Source organism: Pieris rapae, chromosome 19 (assembly GCF_905147795.1).
Source record: "Pieris rapae chromosome 19, ilPieRapa1.1, whole genome shotgun sequence".
NCBI lineage: Eukaryota > Metazoa > Arthropoda > Insecta > Lepidoptera > Pieridae > Pieris > Pieris rapae.
In genome coordinates, this window is record NC_059527.1 from 3,670,322 (window position 1) to 3,690,868 (window position 20,547).

The 20,547-nt window shown below is 32.6% G+C and overlaps 1 protein-coding gene across 1 annotated transcript; it reads left to right on the plus strand.

The window, feature by feature from the left end:
* Positions 1-11,535: 11,535 nt before the first annotated feature.
* Positions 11,536-13,289, plus strand: LOC110998899. Its single transcript, XM_022267710.2, has 2 exons — positions 11,536-11,810; positions 13,133-13,289. Exons 1-2 carry the CDS (start codon positions 11,628-11,630, stop codon positions 13,280-13,282), a joined length of 333 nt encoding a protein of 110 aa, XP_022123402.1. The 5' UTR covers positions 11,536-11,627; the 3' UTR covers positions 13,283-13,289.
* Positions 13,290-20,547: the final 7,258 nt, after the last annotated feature.

Sequence of the window (20,547 nt, forward strand, 5' to 3'; positions counted from 1 at the left end):
TACATAGCCCCTAGTAGCTGAAGCACACTTGGCTTCCTATTGTAGACTTAGTTGCTGCTTTGGAGGACGATCGTGAACGCTTTCTCTGAAGTTCGTCATTACGAGTAGGCGAGCCTTCGGGAGTCATCGCTTCATCAGTATTCATACCTCAAGAATAAAATATCATTTTATCATGTTAGTATATCAATTCATTGTCTAAACGTACTGAAACTATATGGATATTTTTAAAACATTTCAAAATTAAGTATTTAAAGAAATAAACTTCATTTATTTGAAATTAATCCTTGACTGAAAACAAAATACAATAATGATCCTTTAACGTTGAAGCGCCCTAAGGGGCACGAAGTATTCTAAAGGCATACTTAACTTCTTATTTCAGCACGTTTTTCTTCTTCTAGGTACACATGACCTCTACTCCAACATACTACACGCTCACAGAGACATACATAGCCTCGAGTATCTAAAGCACACATGGCTCGATAGGCATACATAGCCTCTAGTAGCTGAAGCACACTTGGCTTCCTATTGTAGGCACACATAACCTCTAACAACTGAGCACACATGGCTCGATAGGCATACATAGCCTCTAGTAGCTGAAGCACACTTGGCTTCCTATTGTAGGCACACATAACCTCTAACAACTGAGCACACATGGCTCGATAGGCATACATAGCCCCTCGTAGCTGAAGCACACTTGGCTTCCTATTGTAGGTACACATAACTTCTCACGACTAAGCACACATGGCTCGATAGGCATACATAGCCCCTAGTAGCTGAAGCACACTTGGCTTCCTATTGTAGGTACACATAACCTCTAACGACTAAGCGCACGTGGCTCGATAGGCATACATAGCCTCTAGTAGCTAAATTACACTTGGTTTCCTATTGTAGGCACACATAACCTCTAACTAATAAGCACATATGGCTTGCTATTGTAGGCACACATAGCCTCTAACTCAAATCAAAATTTATTTATTCAATTTAGATACGACTTAGGGTATGCTTATGAATATCAAAAACGTTTACAAAATTCGCGAAAGAGCAAAACTATGCCATTCGTTCGCCAAACTAAGAGGAGGCCTTGTTCTAAGGAGAACGGGCAAGAAACTCAGCAAGTTTTACCCTCCCTCTATCTACATACAATAATTCAAAGGAAAATGTCATAAACTACAACGTCATTTAAGTTACATAAGTGAAAAAAAATTAAATACAAATCTGTTCTGTGATTTACCACATTCACCATTACATACATGTTCACAACACTTCCAAGATTACAAAACAAATTATAACAATATAATTAGAACTATTTCCAATCTCTTCAATCAATATCTTCTAGATAGTCATTAACTGTGTAACGTAATTATAGGTGTTTGTGAAGAGAAAAAAAAAAATCTTCAAAAATATCCACAATCTCTGAGCTTCTTATCATCTACCTTTAAAAATAATGAATTATTAAGGGATTTAAGGTTTTCCAGTTTCTCTATAAATTATGATATTCCAAGTAGTTTTAATTTTATTACTTGAATTCTTAATTTTCTTACGTATATGCAAGGCCTTTTTATATTTACAGACTTTTTTAAAAGTTTTGGAATAATTTCTGACATATTTTATAAACACTGCGTTGTGATTATATTTTTTTTGAATGCATATAATTCATATAGCCTATTCCTACTCTTATAAATACCACTCGTGGCCCAGTCATCAAACTTGATATTTTTGTTGCACTTTGCAGTCTAATGGGTAAACTAAATCAAACTCATTTTGAATAACATTTAAAAAAAATCTTTCGCATTGACTCTCCGAATTATTTAGAATTGAGTAATCTAACAACACAGCACAAACCTTGGAATTAACGTTATGCCTAAAACTTTCAATGCGACTTTTTGTGAAGGGTTGATATTTAACGTGCTTGCCTTAATCTAATATTTTATCAGAGAAGCCAACTATCAGACCACAATGGTCAGAAGTAAGGTTTGTTATTACTGATTTAGAAACACATTTGTCACTCAAAAATATGTTATCTAAACAAGTCGCTGAATGGGAGGTGATTCTAGTTGGTTCAGAGAATTGGTTTACAAAATTCAAACATTTAAAAATTGAAATAAATCTAGTGCTTACTGAAGTACTTTCAAGTATGTTTAGGTTTAGGTCTCCGTAAATATACATCTTCCATTACTGACTCAAATTTGTAGTAATCCCCGGAAGGGGGCCTGTACACGCATACTATAATATAATTCTCCAGTTCTACACAAGATAATTCAATAACACATTCAATTGATAGACTTACAATATCCTTACGATCTTTGTATTTGACACTACTATTTACTAATATTAATGAACCTCCACGAATAGTATACATATAATATACATACACAATTGGAAGTTGTCAATGACAACAGTTTCATAACTTCTTAGCTAATGTTCTGTCATGTAAATAACTTCAATTTCGCGACTTTTTGTAAACAGTTCTAATTCTAATTAATTGCCAGCCAAACCTTGTACATTTTGATAAACAATTCTTAATAAAACTGGCTTGGCTTTTGTCTTAGGTCCTAGTTTAAATTTGTAAAAAGTACATTTTTCGTGGCAGTTTTACTATGTGTCACGGATACCTTTTTATTATAATCACAATCATATTTCTTTATCAATTTGACAGTTTCTTTAAAATTATATGCTATAACAGCTTAGCAATTTGTTCTTTTTTATTTTATAAGAAAGATACAATGTATATCTTTGATCAGTGTAAATTTAGTATTTAGTAGTTTAATAAGAAACTTGTTTCAATCAAAATATAAAAAAATATGTCACTATGAAGACATGTCAGATGGTGCATAAATTGATTTAAATTATAAATCTGTCGATTAAATTTATAATCTTGCATATAGAAAGAACACAGTGTTATTTTACATTTTTTTTTTCTGCCAAACTCCAAAAGTTAGTGATTGTTTGAGTAATGTGGGTTTTTTTATTCCCCATACTGTCAACACACAATAATATTAATTAAGAGCTGCTACCTACACAATGATAATTTAATATTTTATCTACAATCCCTTGGTAAGACATTCCAGGTAAACAAATAATGACATTTTGAGGTAACTCATACCCCAGTAACTGTCCCAGCCCATGCCCTAACCTATCTGAAAATATGTAGGTATTATTATTTCTTTGAGTGTTTGAACTGCTTGTAGGATAAAACTCTGGCACGTGGGACTTTTGTGATGAATTATCTCTATTCAGCTGTGAAGGAACTTGGTCATTATAAATTAACTTATTACCTTGCTCAACAGCACAAGTACAATGCTTACTGGTGAGAGATGCATACCTCTCAGTACTATAATTACATAAATCAATGATGTCATGCCTTGCAGATACTTGGTAATCTATTTTTTTTTTAACATGACATGATGATTATGACATTATTATTTATACATTGCTCCAGTTGATTAATTTTAATATTTAATTGTTTACTTATGCTCACATATGAACATTGACTTTCAATTACATTTTCTTTACAAGTTTTCCATTTCTGTTTTAATAATGTATGTTGTTGTCTTAGTAATAAGTGATGTTTCAAATAATTTTTCCTTTTAATTAATTTGTTGGTTTTTTTTTTTTAATAAATTTACTAAGCCGGACATAATTTTTTTTAATTCTTTTCCTACTTGTAAATAGGGAACCGATTGGGTATGACTTATTGCACCCACAGATCAATATTGTTACATAGTTCATTTACAATACCTGGATCACAGCTTTTTAACTTACTGAACAAGCTCTGAGAGGCATTAGCTTCTACGGCAACCTTATTTTCAAGTATTTGGACAGTTTTATGTGCCTCTGACAAAGTTAATTCCAAGTCACTGGTGCAATTCAAAGCCTGTTCCTGAGTATCATAGCACTCTTTATAAGAGTCAATCCTGTAAATGCACACACTGATCCACAATATCTGAATATTTCATATGTATTTCAGATAGTTCACATTTAAGTTCACTGTTTTTCCTAACAATATTCTGAATTCCCGTTCACTGTCCTCGCGTAGCAATCTATTATTGAGATCCTGCAATTTCTTCTGCTCCAACAAAGCCTGTTTCAGTCTCATTTCAATATCTTTAGTTGTGGCTTTGCGAGTCATTATTTGTGGTGTTATTGTTTTCTAGACTTAGATTGGGTCTGATGCCACTTCTGAATTGAGATAAATTCTCTCTATTCGATTCTCGGTGTATAATAATAAACGCCTGCTTTGTTACAACAATAACTAAGTATATTTCCAACACTTCTTATCCTTAAACAACCACACAGCTTACAATTTAACGTCCGTCTTCGTCAAGCGGATCGGTCCGAATAACCTCACTTATTTTAGATCGTATCAAGACTACCCTTCATTATGTTTGTCACTGTCGGTATCGAGTCAATCAACTAACTTACATCGAGTAAAACATATTAAACAAATACAATCATCAAATAATCTATACTGTAAATTATAAATATTAATTATAAACATAATAAAATTGTAAAGTAATAACATATCATCATAAATTCGTTACATCGTGAATCAAGTACAATCATCAAAATAAAGTAGCTTGTAAATTGAATATAAATATTATTTAAAAATAAACGTGATTTAAATAATAATTATGTAAAATAATAACAAGTAATCTTAAATTCATTACACTTATAACAACGAAGGTTTTGAATACTAAAGGCAAAAGGAAACGTAGCCGCCCAAAACATATTTGGCAGCGAAGCATCATTGTAGAGGCAAAGGAAACTGAAAATATTTGGAGTGAAGATAAAAGCGCTGGCCAAGAGTGATGAGGCTGGTGTTCTATGCTGGATGCCGTCTGCCCCACTTGCTGGACTAGTTTATTATTCTGAAAAATCTGTACTAACTACTTCTTACTGACTTCAAATACCGGAGGAATCCTGTGTAGTATTCGACGTGTAATTTTAATTTTTAGATTAGATATGAACTCTTATTGGCTTTCACCCTGAAGCCCATATTGATTTTCATAACATTTCGTCCGTCTCATTAAAATAAAACACGTTTTTACGTTATAATTAACGTAATAACTTACAGTTGTCACGTATCGCGAACATGCTGCTTTAATGAATATAAAATTAGTTTTTTCACAATAGCCTGACCACGCGACGTAATAAAAAATAATCTTTATTGTTTTGTGTAGAAATTACCATAACTCAGGCTTATTAAATTAGATGATGATTTAGTGCTGCAGTCAAGCTATTGGGAAAACACGAGGTTTTTATAGTTGTATTTATATGTTAATAAACATGGAGGATTTGTTTTATACAAGAGAGTTACATTGAATTAATCGAAATAAATATAAAATAATATTGTCTATCTTACAAATTATGCTAAGACTTTAATAAAAATGTTCATCAAAGAAAATTTCTTTAAATTTTATCAAATCGACAACACTTTATGATTACCTACTGTATCATAAAGCATACGAAATTCAAAATATTTTGCGTTACCCAGGTCATTCGAAATTCAAAATTAAAAAGCATTGCCACATTTTGCATGGAACAGTGGTCGTGCAAACCACATATTTGGATGAAGGGTAAAATATTTAAATTTGGAACTGGAATGAAAAATAAATTCTGCAAAATTGGGCATAGCGGTTGTAAGTAAAAGTTAAAATTAAGTAATTAACCGTCATTATTTTTTGGTTGAAAAATATGTTTTTTCTTTATTAGAGGTATATCTTTATTATACATAATCGTTAATTAGGGTATACGAATAGGCTGTTTCAGTACTGGCGCTGCACAAAAACATTGTTAAAAAACCTTAAACTGAATAACTTTTTTTTTAAATACACTACTAGTTGATAGATACCAAATAAAGCAGTGAAGCCTCGTGCGTTCAAAACACAGCTAACTGATTTTGCTTTTTATGGTGAAGGCAAATATCGTGAGGAAACCGGCATGTCTTAAAAACCCCAAAAAACTACGATAGAAAACTGATTTCTTGTCTATATAATTTATAACTATCAAAAAATGTATGCAATCAATAAATGCAAACAATCGGCGGTCAAGACCTACATAATCATTCGATGATTATTATTACCAACTAGGGTTCGGATTAAAAGTATTATTTTTATTAAATTGCTTTATATTATTTGTACCATCCCACTAATTGCTGGCTTTCAGCTGCAGGTCTTCCTGGTCTCTCTATTCTGGCTTAGCTAAGCTTCCTAAGTTGTTAACGACTGTCCAATCAAACTCCATGTTGCCTTTTGTCTGATTGTAATTTAATAATTTAATGCTAATGTGTCACGTATTGCCTTTCAAACAATGAGGGTCCACCGGAAACGCAATTAACTTTGTACAACGGAAAAAGGAAATATCAATTCGGGCTCAGAGTGGGGATTGATTACTCGAAGCCAATCTACTCAATTGCATTGGATATGTTTTGGTATAGCTTATTAAGGTTAGAGGAAGTATTTAAAGACTACATGACAGTACAAATAGTTGAAAGAATCTTAATTAATAGTATATAGATCATGGCTAGGTGGCTAGAAATTCATTACAAGGGAACTTTAGTGTGCAATGTTTAAAATCGGCCGCCGGTAGTATTTCAGACTTTTGTTATTTTGCTTTAATTTGAATACTTAACTTATTTAGAATATGTCATTATTGTATGAATAACGAATGAGACTACTTCTAAAAACAGAGGCAATGGACATAAATATGTACCTATATAAATTTATTTTCTTTAACAATTACTTATTATACATTTTATTTCATTAAAAACGTTTTTGAAAATATGAAAGATCCATTCCGAAAATAATTATTACTAATATTTTCTTTGTTAAGAACCATTCAGGTTTTAAGTCGATGTAAATATCATTATAATCTTCGGCATGGTATGATCACAATAGAGTTTCGGTATTATAATTACGTCTTTGACTTTAGTGCAAACCACGACGCTGAATCTACGCCTCAGTAGAAAAACTAAAAACCTACCACATTTATTTCACCTTTAAATAAATAGTTCTCGAACTCAATCAAGGCAAATGCAATGTTGGATGGCGACGTATGGTTTGCGTTACTCGATTTTGCATCCCGATGCACTTCGCTTGCTATCTTGGGATTGGATCGATGTCTAGACTAGACAGTCAATATAGGTCTCCATCGTGCCTTAATCTTGTAAAAATGCTTTCAATCCAGATGTAAATAAAGAAAACAGGGGTACACAAGGGATTTATAGAAAGGGTATAACAATTTTTGTTTGTTATGTTATATTTCAGTTTCTATTTTAAATATTTACGAATGACTACTTGAGAACTATTATATACTACCTTACGTATTTGCAGGTATTTAATTTTCCTATTTTTTACAGTTATTATTTCGTATTTTAAAGCTTGTAAAATAGTATATAAGTTTTAATTCTTGAATTAGATTCCATATAAAAAAAATAGTTCTATATTTATGTACGTCGTAAAAGTATTTTTGTTTTATTTTCTCATACATATAAACTAAATTTTACTAACATATAAACTAAAATACTTCTATCATGGCATGCCTCCATCAGATGGCTTTTAAAAGAGACTGGTAGTTGTAGTCAGCCTTTAGATAAGAACCGTGACTTACGTTTATTCTTGTCTTGTTTAAGTGTAAATATATACGGTTTATGTTTGATTAAATCAAAACAAAAAACGTTTTTCTTTTGTGACATTAAAGCCGAACAAAAAAGTAGGGAAAGATCAAAGAGGATGAGGAGACGTCTGGAATAACATTTAGAGTAATGGATTTTCGAATTTCATTACGAAACACCGCGGCCACAACGATATCATTATTACATGCGTAATTTGCAATGCATTGAAGGTTTTCTACGACAGTATTTCTGTAAACACGTAGAAGAAGGGATGTATGAAAAACAAATGAAGGCGTACGTATCCGTTTTAATAGTTAAAAGGTTGCACTCAGAGCTTCAAGTAATAGCCCAGTCATATTAGGGGTTTCACCTCGGAATGAAAGATAATAAGCTGCAAATTGGTATGAACCTTTGTTTTGTCATTCTAAATGTTGTCTCAAAAGTCACAATCGTTATCGTGTCCGCGTCTTAAGATATTCAAGGTCAAAGGTCACAAAAATCGGTTTTTCGCGAATATCTGGCTTCCTATCGGTTGAATGAGATTTGCATTTATTATAAAAGTTGTAGGCTATAAAATTCCCTACAACTTTTGTTTAAACTTTTTTTTCATACGACCAACCGTTTTGAAGGTAGAGCGCGAAGTGCACATCGTACAGTCATATACGGCCTAATGCAAGGTCAAGCGTGAGTTATGGTTATCAGTACGTTATAAAGTCAATTATTTACAATAATTATAATTATTAAACAATGCCTATTATTTATGTTCTAACTATTAATTATTTATATTTAATTAAAGTAAGTAACTTGATTATTTATATATAATTATTCATATTTAACTATTTAAGTATAAAATATTATTAATTCTGGATTATATATTTTAGTTTTATTTTAAGTTAAAATGATAGTAAGAGTATATATTTGATAAATGTATATACGGCATAATATACATTTATCAAAATGTGAGTTCAAATATCAAAAGTATCTTTGTTGATTTTAATTGTAATGAAATTGGAAATGGAAGCTAATTATCTTCTTCTTCTTCGTCTTCTTCTTCTTCTTGTCGCTCAAAAATGTTCGATTCATTGTCATCATCCTCATTATCTGTCATGTTCATCTCCAAACCTTCCAGAATATCGGGATCATATGTATTTTCTTCATCGGGATTACTTGGATACAGTGAAGCGTTGAGGCAAGCTTGTCCGTTGCACTGGCCGCAAGCTAAAGAACATTGTAGCCCTGATTTTCTGCATCCACAGCGGGAACCACAACCATTTTTGCAATTGCAAAATATTACGTTTAGTAGTTCGGCTGGTGCTGGAGGTAATAACGTTCGTATGGGCTCCAGGATTTCATTTTCAAGCATCCAGCCCCATTCTTGAGGTTCTAAGTCCTTCCCTAACCACGTTTGAATCTGGTAGTAGAAACGTTTTATGTGTTGATGAGCTGCTACACTTGTTGGTGGAAGTGTTGACAGTTGTACAGGTTTATGACTGTACGATGTGCACTTCGCGCTCTACCTTCAAAACGGTTGGTCGTATGAAAAAAAAGTTTAAAACAAAAGTTGTAGGGAATTTTATAGCCTACAACTTTTATAATAAATGCAAATCTCATTTAACCGATAGAAAGCCAGATATTCGCGAAAAACCGATTTTTGTGACCTTTGACCTTGAATATCTTAAGACGCGGACACGATAACGATTGTGACTTTTGAGACAACATTTAGAATGACAAAACAAAGGTTCATACCAATTTGCAGCTTATTATCTTTCATTCCGAGGTTGACCCCTTTTCTTACCTAATATGACTGGGCTATAATGACCGTAGAGTTAAGTACGAAGACAATGCAGAACTTAAGCATTGTTTTGCAGAACAAAACTGCTATCGTTTTGCATTCTTGTTAAGTTCTATTGGTTTATTTATATCTTAATGATGCTAAATCTTTGAAAACGTAACGCGGTGTAAAGTTTTTTATGGCTGCCTTCAAATGTTTCGCATCGTACAGCGCGTCTACCGCACTGCTGTCTCAGTTTGTTAATCGTAGTATAGAACATATTTTCAGAATGTACTCTTACGAAGAACAACAATTTTTTTTTGAGAATTGTCATGGCTAGTACTAAACTTAATTGTGTTACAAAATATACTTATTTTTCCATTGAGGTTTTGTTTGTGAAATTCTTAATAAATGATTTGCATACTTCACCTATACATTTTTCTTTTTAATTTTATTGCTGTATTTTTTCGAATCCCGTATCTTGGATAACAAAATCAAAATCTTTTCAAATTTTAACCTTTGCCTTATTTTACGTTTGAAGAAAAAACGACACTAACAATAGAATAAACTAAAATCTAGACTAAATTCAGGGTGTCGGTTTAATGTGGCGGTGTGCGCGCGTATCGTAAAAATTTACTCTCAACTATTTTCCCTAACGCGCCAGAAGGAGTATTACTTCAAAAATATATCTGCCCAAAGCTCCTTTATCTGTGAAATAACATTTAAATTCAGGTATTTCATCTAACAGATAAAAATATGTTATAAATAAATGATTACACAAGGTGAATGCAAAAAACCTTTGACGTTGCAAGTATCCTTGTTGAGTATACGGCTTAATTTTAAATTTATTTTAATTAAAATATACAGACTAGTGATTTCATAAGAGATATTCATATAATATGATAAAAATGAACGAATACACACTGCGATGCCACTCCTATATTTATATTACATGTATTCATCCAACCGCTTTCCGTCGCGATTTTCATGTAAGGTATAGAAACAAGTGACAATCGTAGTCTTCGTTCCACAGAAGTTAAACAATAAAATATCATATTCAATATCTATTAATGACACCTGTCATTAATTCACGAAATAAATTTAAATTTAAATAATTAAGTAACCAATATTTCACAATTTGGTACGAAACTGATTAATTTGTCAATCACTACAGGCTATCAAAATCTTCTGGTGTGATTGGCCTGCGCATAAAAGTGGACGCTTCTTAAGCCTATGGCAAGGGAGAACTTCTGCCAGGTAGAGATCACCTTCAGCTTCTACTATACAGCCCGAGCTGATATGTCATGGCACCTTAGAACACCGAGATCAGATTTTATTAGATCTCGCTGTCACTGAGAATATTATTTAAGGAATGAACAATATCAACGCTAATATAATAAAGGGAGAGATTAGATTTGTTTTTTTTAAGTAGTAGGTAAACTCTAAATTTACTAAATAAACATATACTGCAGGTAAATGTTCACTATAATAAAATTATATTAAAAATATAACTTCTTGTGCGATACCAAGGTATCGAGGTGAATTATATGCCTATATATTATATAGTTTCTTGCATTAGTAATGAGCCATCAGCCGGTTGTGAAATGTCAGTTCGATACGTAATATTTGCTTATGCAGTAGGAAATCTAATGTGTAAGCTGTTTATCTTAAACATGACGCGAGTCACTTAACTAATGGATTTGCAAGCAATATTGAACATAGCTCACTGAACATATATTCCTATACCAGACGAACGAGTGTAGGACGATCCCCCTTGACAGTTCTTATTGATTCTAAAATCTCATCGACGATTTTGATCTACCTGCAAAAAACACATGTGAAGTGTAAATTTAATAAGTAGTTTCCTTGTATTCTAAAAATATAAGAGAGATTTAGTAAGACAAGGGACGCTAGCCTATTTCGTTTGTTTACGATTGATCAAACAGAAAGGCGGATGACAATGCATCTTTCTCTGTTCTTCTCATCTTGATTCTCGCGACCATCTAAACGAAACGTGTTGGTCTGGCTTTTTATTTATATCCTCAATGTTACTTTTTAATCCAAAAAATAGACGTATTTTAAATAGTGTAAAACAAAAATATCGAAACATCGTACATCTTGGCCGTGTCATTGCTAAACTAAACAAGGTTAAATCATATGCGTACGTTTTCCTTAATCTTGTGACATGAGTCAGTTCGTGTTTTGCAATCAATGCAGTATAACATGGACTGATAATTGTGTACAATGAAAGCAATAATATTCATTGTGTTATTAGTGTGTTTACAATTACAAGCCAAGGACTTGATATTAGGTACTAGAATTAATAACTTGTTGATATCAACGCAGAAAGTTGTGTTTAGTGGAATACCACTTATAAGACGTGATAAAGATTATGTGTATACAGATCCGAAACAGAGGATTATTAAGGTAAGCGGTATTTAGTTTTGGCCGCGGGGTGCGACTGTCATGCCTGACGTCGAACCACGCTGTTCTGAACACCAATGTACTCTATGTGCGCAGTTAACACAGCAATTGTTGAAAAACTTCGTGACGAAACGGGCGTGCGTCAAAAAGTCGTTGATCTTGAAGATGGCTGATCAACTATTGATCAGGAAAAGACAACGCAATCTGAGGTATAAGTATAGGTGATCACCTTAAAAGGTTGTAGGACTGCAGGTTTTAATTATTTTGAACTTTAAATTATTATATTCAGCTTTGGTAAGATTCGAGCAGTGGTGGCCTAGTGGCATCAGCGTGCGACTCTCATACCTGAGGTCGTAGGTTCGATCCCGGGCTGTGCACTAATGGACTTTATTTCTATGTGCTCATTTAACATTTACTCGAACGGTGAAGGAAAATATCGTGAGGAAACCGACATATCTTAGACCAAAACAGTCGACGACGTGTGTCAGGTACTGGAGGCTGATCACTTACTTGCCTGTTAGATTTAAAAATGATCAAGAAACAGATTCAGAAATCTGAGGCCAGGACCTTAAGAGGTTGTAGCGCTACTGAATTTTTTTAAGTAAGTTTCTATTGAAATAATATTTTCCTTTTTTTATATAGTTCCTATTCTCCTTTGAGTAAGTTGGAATACGCTAGCATGGGTCAGTTATTTTATTAAACTCTTGCTGTCTTCGATGCCCTAATAAACTTAAAAAATTGGTTGCCTGTAAAGTCGGTATACGGGCGAAAGTTTTACGTGACAACGACTTTGAGTGGTAAAATAATTTTAATGTGAATATTCATTCGTATAGTAGGAAGAAGGATGAAATAATAGTAACAATTTAAAACATTTATTTATACAAAAAATTATATTTAAAACATTAATTTATACAAAGAATCTCGCACTGAATTTCATATTAACAAAATTTCATTTTTACCTTTACACATATATACGTATTTATATACAAATATACATACAATAACTTGCAATACATTTGCGTACAATGAAACAGCGTTTACTACAACTTAACTTGTTCCTATCTGAGTGATTTTGTTGAGGATAGGGCGATCTCTCTCGCTCTTAGGCGGGCTAACCATGCCCGAGCGGAAGGGACGCGTGCCTCTCACTCGCTCTCATTGTGAGCGCATAACGTGAGCGGAGCGTAACGCAGTTTCTCAAGAAACTGCGTTACGCTCCCCGCCAAACCCTACCTAACCTAGTGTCACCCGGCAAACCAATTTATAAGACGTTGTCACGTCAAAATATAATGCAATCATTTAATAAGATTATGTATTTATTCCAGGGAGTGATTGCCCGCGATCTTTCTCGAACAGACGCTGAAGTGACAGTGACAGCTGGTGGTGTGGGCGAAACACACATAACTTTACACCTGCGGAGTGCGAGGGGGGAGGGACTGAACTACCTTATACTCATTTTTAGTGAGAATAAATAGTTTTCTTTGACATTGTTTTTAAATGCATTACACATCTATTGGGCAAGAATTTGTTGATATTTTTTCTCTTACCATCAATATTTTTATATCTGTGATAGGAGTTGGTTGATGACAAGATTGAACACTTACATACACACTTTTTATATAATACGTGAATCACAGACAGATAATACTAATATCCTTTGTAAGTAAACATTGTACAATGGTGGCATATGATTCATGGTGTTTTATGACATTGTTCCTAAGACAAAATATGTAATTAAACGCAAATCGAATACGAGTATGCATAAATCAATACTGGATTTATCAAGTATATATATTATAGTATAATATATTAGTCATAGTATATATATATAAGAAAAAACAAGTTAAGGCAATAATATTTGTCGTGGTATTTGTGTTTACGCCAAGGATTTTAAATTTGGAACCAGAATTAATAACTTTTTAATATCACAGTAATTTTTAATATAACAGTAATTTGTTTAGTTTGTCGTATTAATGACATTATAACGTACGATACTGTTGTATATTTCAAAAAATCTTTGTAATACAGAAAGAAATACAAACCGCTTTGCTTTAATTCTTGAATTGTAACTTAAAAGTTACTATATTAATGTTTATGTTTCCAAATTCCTTTATCCACGCTGATCAACTCCCCCGAAAGTGCAAACACACAAATCAATTTTAGCGAATTGTCTGTGTACACAGGGTGTTTAAACTGAGGGTGAACTAATGGAGACACACATTAAACCATGCCGCGTGCAGACAACATTGACACAGAACAGGGGGGCCTAATTAGTTTAAGCCTGTGGCCAGGGCACCCTGGAGATGTCTTTCGTGATACAAATATACTAGATACGCGCTTATCCAATCTATGGAAGAGACATTGGCTCACGCTTTGTCACGTGACCATTTTCATAGAAATTCGTTATTATGATTTATGCACCGTCCATAAATTATATAAGTAAATAAACACAAATATTATACTGGTCCCTGGACACTATGGCGGGGGAGTAGAGTGAAAATTGATTTAAAAAAATATATATTGTACTACATCAACTTTATGTCATTATCTGACAAAAAATATTCAATAGATAACTAATAAACTGCCTTATACATATTTCTTTGCACCATTTTTATTCTTTCAAACGCTGTCAAAACATTTTTCTCCTATTAATATTGACATATTTAACAGTGTCTTTGTGCGATTTGAAAATCGAATTTATAATGATGTTTGTAACTGTTTGTTAATTGAGTTAAGTGTCTCCATCTCTTTGCATATTTTTTTCCGCAGTGGAAGGCTGATGAACAGTTACTACAGGAATTCTATAGTCATATAGGCACCAGCACAACAAAGTTCGTAATTTAACCTATAAAACACAATATTGTGAAGAGACAAATAAACTTAATTATTATTGTTTTAGATTGTAATGATACATATTTATCCATTACTTCTTGGACCATCGTTAAAAAATAATTATGGCACATCCAGTACAATTACAGCAATGCAATGTCCAGTGGGGCGCCAGCCACTGCTCACATTTTATCCATGGATCAAAAAGCATGCGCTTATTACATTTTCATCGAATTACCTTAATACACTAATTCAATTCCCATTTAGAAGTCGCATACAATTACCATTTATTTTTGTTAATTGATAGTTCGGCGTAATTAACAGTACTTTTGAATATTTGATATGACGATAAACTCGAATGAGTGCAGTAAAATTATACGTACATTTTATATGTAGAAATAACATTTTATGATGATTAAAGTTCTCAGTTAGGTACGCTTAGGCGTTATAGAAGAAAATGCATTTTCATTCAATTACATTTCAAATGCCAGTGGGAGTCGTTATCATTGCTTCTTATATATCATTTTCCGAAAATGCATAAAGTATTGCCGCTGTATTAATGAACAATAGTAAATATAATGTTTAAGGTAAAAAAATTCGGTTTAAAATTTACTTACACTAAAAACATTCATGGCGAGAATTGTTATAAGGTTATACTGATGCATGCAGACCACAACTGATGACGTCAGATAAATTAAATCTAGTATAACCGACCCTTTTCACCTTGTTGATACGGTCGAGTTGGTAATGCCCGAGGTGGTTTTAGAGGGTACAACTCAACTAGCTCTCTCAATAGCTTAGATAATATAAATAGAGAGTCTGAAGTTGTCGTGTCCTATACAACTGCACTTTAGAAGTACAGGATGCCCAAATGCATTTCAAATATAAAATCACTCACCATTCAATGTATAAATTCGTCTGTCCGCATCAATTTCAAATATTGAAATGTCGAAGTAAATATTTGAATTTAGAACTCATTTCGAGATTCAGATTTTCAAAGTAAAAGTTAAACTCCAAATGAAGCTTCTAGCCGGATAAGTAATAAGATAAAACTTAAATATACTTTTGTAGAACTTCCTCGCTCTCGACTTGCTAAATTAAAATATCTTAATGGGAATCGGATCCTACTTTCTTGCTTTGGTTTCGCCTGAGGAAAATTGTGTAGAATTTTTCTATAAAATCTGTTTCACCTCATTTAATAACTTTGGTTAGTATAATATTAATTTTATACGGGTAAATTTTAATTCAAGTATTACATTGGGTTTTTTAGGTGAAAACTTCTTTAGCATAATTGTGATTTGGAAGTCGATGAATGAAATAGCGACAGTAAAAAGAGACAGAAACATAAATTCATAAGATTTAACGTAAGAAGAATAGGAAGCAATATACTTTAATTTGTTAATAATAAAAAATACCATTGTAGTTAAAATCTAAAAATTAAAATACATGCATCTCAATGTCTTGAAATCAAAATTGTTTAATGTCTCACTTCTACCACATGTGAATTGCACGCATGTTTCATTCATTATCAGCTCATAGGTCCGACAATTTTCTAGATTAACCTAAGACATTATTTTAAATGCAAGAATGTATAACTTTAATGGGATATAATTATGTAAATAAACTATTTTCCATTATAGACCCTGAATTTAATTTGTTGTATCAATGGTTTGTTTTTATATTTAAGTTTATTTATTAATTAAATATGTATAAAAAAGAGCAGTGTTGGCCTCGTGGCTTCAGCGTGCGACTCTCATACCTGAGGTCGTAGGTTCGATCCCGGGCTGTGCACCAATGAAAAAAACTTTCTTTTCACAAAAAAAAAACTTTCTACGTGCGCATTTAACATTTGCTGGAACGGTGAAGAAAACATCGTGAGGAAACCAACATGTCTTAGACTCAAAAAGTCGACGATGCGTGTCAGGCACTGGAGGTTGATCACCTACTAATATTCTAATAGGCATCTAATAGAATTTAAAAATCATCATGAGACCGATTCAGAATTCTGAGGTCGAGATCTAAAGAGGTTGTAGCGCCACTGATTTTTTTTTATGTATTAAAAGCTTTCATGTTTTCAATAGTTTCATTTTCCATACTTAAACAGATCGTTACATAATATATGAGGACAGAAACATCCTCAATATATATTCACAAGTCGACTCTCGTTCAAGAGATCGAGTATTACAAACCAGTCATAAATTCTCAAGTCTCCCAGTTTACGTTCATATCGTAAAAGCATTGGTAAACATTTAAAGTATGAAGCTATATTTCAGCAGCTAAGCTGTCCAGCGTGATGTGTGAATTCGGTACTAATGCACTCCCAGACGCAGACGAATAAAATATACATAGATATAATGCATACTTAGGGTGCATACAGAATATAAAATACTAACCGTATCACCTTGACGTCCATCTTTTCACAACTGAGTGTTAAAGGCAAGGTAATTTCTGCCGCGCACCTCCGCTATGTGGAAACAGCTGCCCACTGAAGGCCGGCAGCGCGTTTGCGAGCCTTCTGGCAATACTTATCCCGGTATCACTTAACATCAGATGAGCTGTCTACCTGAATGCCTTCTTCTTGTTATAGTGCCATCTCCTTGCGAAAGTTGGCGATCATAATGGCCATTTTAATGTTGGATGCCGCGTTTCTAAACAATGACTTGGTGCTTTCACCAAACCATCGTCTCAAGTTTTCCAACCAGGACGTGCTCTGCGGCAAGATCTCCTTTTAACTGCCACTTGAATGCCTTCTGTAACATTTTTATTATTATTAAATATATACGTATCTGTTTGGAGCTTTTTTGAAAATATTCACAGAAGTCTAGGCAAAATAGTAAAATGTAACGATAAACTGCGTTATACCATGGTTTGGAAGGTTGCAGTCTGTATACACTATTATTATACAAAACGGTAAACTAGTAATCTCATAACACAAATATATTTATATTTGTTTTATTAGATTCATATTAAAAATGTTTGTGCTCTAAATCTTGAAGTCGATGGAATGCAATAGGAGCGAGTCTTCAAGGAGTTGGGGCTTTCTCAAAGCAACCATCACGATGATTAAGAGCTTACAAGATACGATACTTGGAAGGCGAGAGCCGAGGGCTATTAAGGGCAACATTATGAAGTTAATTAACTTTAAGTAAATTCCAGTCATTTTTTTTAACTAAGTTTATTTTAATAAGTCTTTTACATATACTGTATAGAGTGATGTTTTGTTTAATAAATACATTTAAATTACTAAAGGCTAGAAATAATAATAAAGAGAAACTTAACGGGTTATATATATGTAATATGAATCTATTTACCTAGGTAAGACATTAATGTCAAAAAGAGTGGAATAAAAAAAGCAGTTTGAGTCAATTATAAGATTAGAAATCTAATGGAACCCCAGAAATGTAGTCCTGTTATTCAAAGTTAGGTCTTGTATTCAGAGCCAGTATCCTTTTGATTGAATTATGGCAGTATAATCAAATATTGCTGTTCTATAATTTTTTTAGTAACTTTTCATATATTACTACAAATTTCAACAAGTCCGTTCAGGTTATAACACACGCACAGAAGATATAATTATAAACATTACTAAGCCAGAAACATACAATAATGTATATGGATTTGCTGTATAAATTTGATATCCCACAGTAAGTGTTAGGGGATGAAAATGAAACATAGTCCGAACCGGAACAAATATTTATCTTATATAATGTTTACTCCTGGGATCGATCGAAAAATATCCACCCACAAATAACTTCTTCGCTTAACAAAATAATCAAATATGGCTACATTAAACAAAACAGTATACTGTGCTCATATATTAATCAAAGATTAAACACAAGATTGGGACTGTCGAAATATCGATTTTCTTAGAATTCTTGTATTTGAAGGTTTTTACTATCCTTATACCAATACCGATACAGTTAAGATAATTATTTCGTCAATTGATTTGTGACGTTATTATGCATGCCTCCTGATTAGAGATTTATATATTGTAATTATAACTAATTTCCCAAGTTATTTTTTTTTATTTTAGTTTACTTTAAGTTAGTATGTTACTTGTAATTTGTTTGTACTTTACCCATAGTAGGTATTTCTTTTTTATTTTTCTATACTAGGATTGCCTGAGAGAAATTGCTTGTTGCGACAATAAGCCCGCCCATTGCTAATAACTTGTGTAACCTTTTTTATATGTAAGTTCGTAAAGAAGTAATAATAAATAAATGAATAAAATCATGGCTGTTCATAAAAATATCACTAACATTATAGTAAAGCAATGGATAGAGGAAATTAATCCATGTACATAGTAGAAAATAATAGATATATAACAATATATGATTTATGACAATATGTTGGTATTGTGAATGCGCCTTTAGGACACTGTTCTTCATTTTCCTGAATTCCACATCAAGCTTCACGTCTGACAGTGAAAAATATAAACGTGAAAGCGAGATAAGTTTAGCAGAATCTTTTAGATTTCTTAAGTAAATAAAGTTCTGAGATCTCTCGTAATATATTGTTTTCAGCTTCTTCTAGTGAGGAGTGAAGTTTTAGCAAGAAAAATGAAGACCGAATGAAACTATAGTGAACCTAATAACATAAAATAGATTGGCGAATTGCTTCAATAGTTTGCATAATTGTAAGTATCAAAAATTATGTAACACAAACACAAAAAGTACAAATTCTAAAAAGGCCGGCAACGCACTCGCGAGCCCTCTAGCATCGAGTGTCCACGGGTGGCGGTATCACATAACATCAGGTGAGCCTTCTGCCCGTTTGTTCTATAAAAATAAAAACAATTAAAGTTTCATTCGTTCGTGAAAGAATCTAGGCTTACGTGTTTTTTTTTCATTTCATAACAACAGCCTGATTCCATTGAAATGTTACAATATCACGAATGTCGTCGAAAGCATTTAATTAAATTCGTTTCGTTTAATTAGCGCATTAACCTCAAAAGCTTTGTTAAAACCCTTTAAGATAAGCCCATTGTAATATTTTGTCACAATTTCCTTAATTCTCTGCTTTTATTGTGGCAACAACATTACAAATTTTACCTTCACAAATTGCCAGTCATTAGTGGATAGTCTGCAAGTTTGAATTTCGAATGTAACTTCGTAGACAAGTACCGAAAATTCATTTTTGATACGATGCAATGACGTTCCATCAAAAAGTCATTTCCTTACAAGAACTACGAAGAAAATTTTCTAATTTGATCCAATCTAAATCCAATTACATGTAACGGAGGGTTAGCCACGCGAAAAAGCTGATACGGATCTAAAATAAACTATGTTTAGAAGTAATATCCTTACTACATATTTAAATATTTTCCAATAGATTAATAATGAGATCTTTGATTTGAGAACCATAATATATGATAAATTATTTCTCTCGTGTTATACATATAAAAATGTTTAATGGGCGTGAATCTTTTAATACAAAGTTTGTATTTATTTTTAAAAAATATTCTCCTATATATATATTAAAAGATTTCCTTTGTCTTTATTTTATAGAACGCGTTAACTACGATCTGTTTCTATTACACTATCACATATATTCTGTTGACAGAACATGAAGCAATAAAGTTTTCTTACATTATGCAGTAGACTAGTGTCTATTAATTAATGTAACAAGGGTACAATTATTTGCGAATTAATATCAAATGTATTAACAACTTTAACAAGGATTCTACCCAGGCATCGTACCTAGCTGTTGTTTCAATTTGGTGTATAAAGATCTTATACAAATTAATCTAAGTTTAGGTACACGTATTGTACTATGCAATTGCAACTAATAAAATTTTCATATATTAATAGAAAAAAGTTACAAGGTAAAGAATATTGAATATATCCCAACGGTTTGAAGCTATGTGAAATACCATTGATAATATATATGCGAATTCGCTATCGAAATATTA

What these genes read in the sequence shown, in the direction of transcription:
- LOC110998899 (XM_022267710.2), top strand. Translation starts at nt 11,628, where the DNA reads ATGAAAGCAATAATATTCATTGTGTTATTAGTGTGTTTACAATTACAA. An exon ending in CGAAACAGAGGATTATTAAG is followed by an intron (nt 11,811 to 13,132) that starts GTAAGCGGTATT and finishes TATTTATTCCAG; the next exon opens with GGAGTGATTGCCCGCGATCT.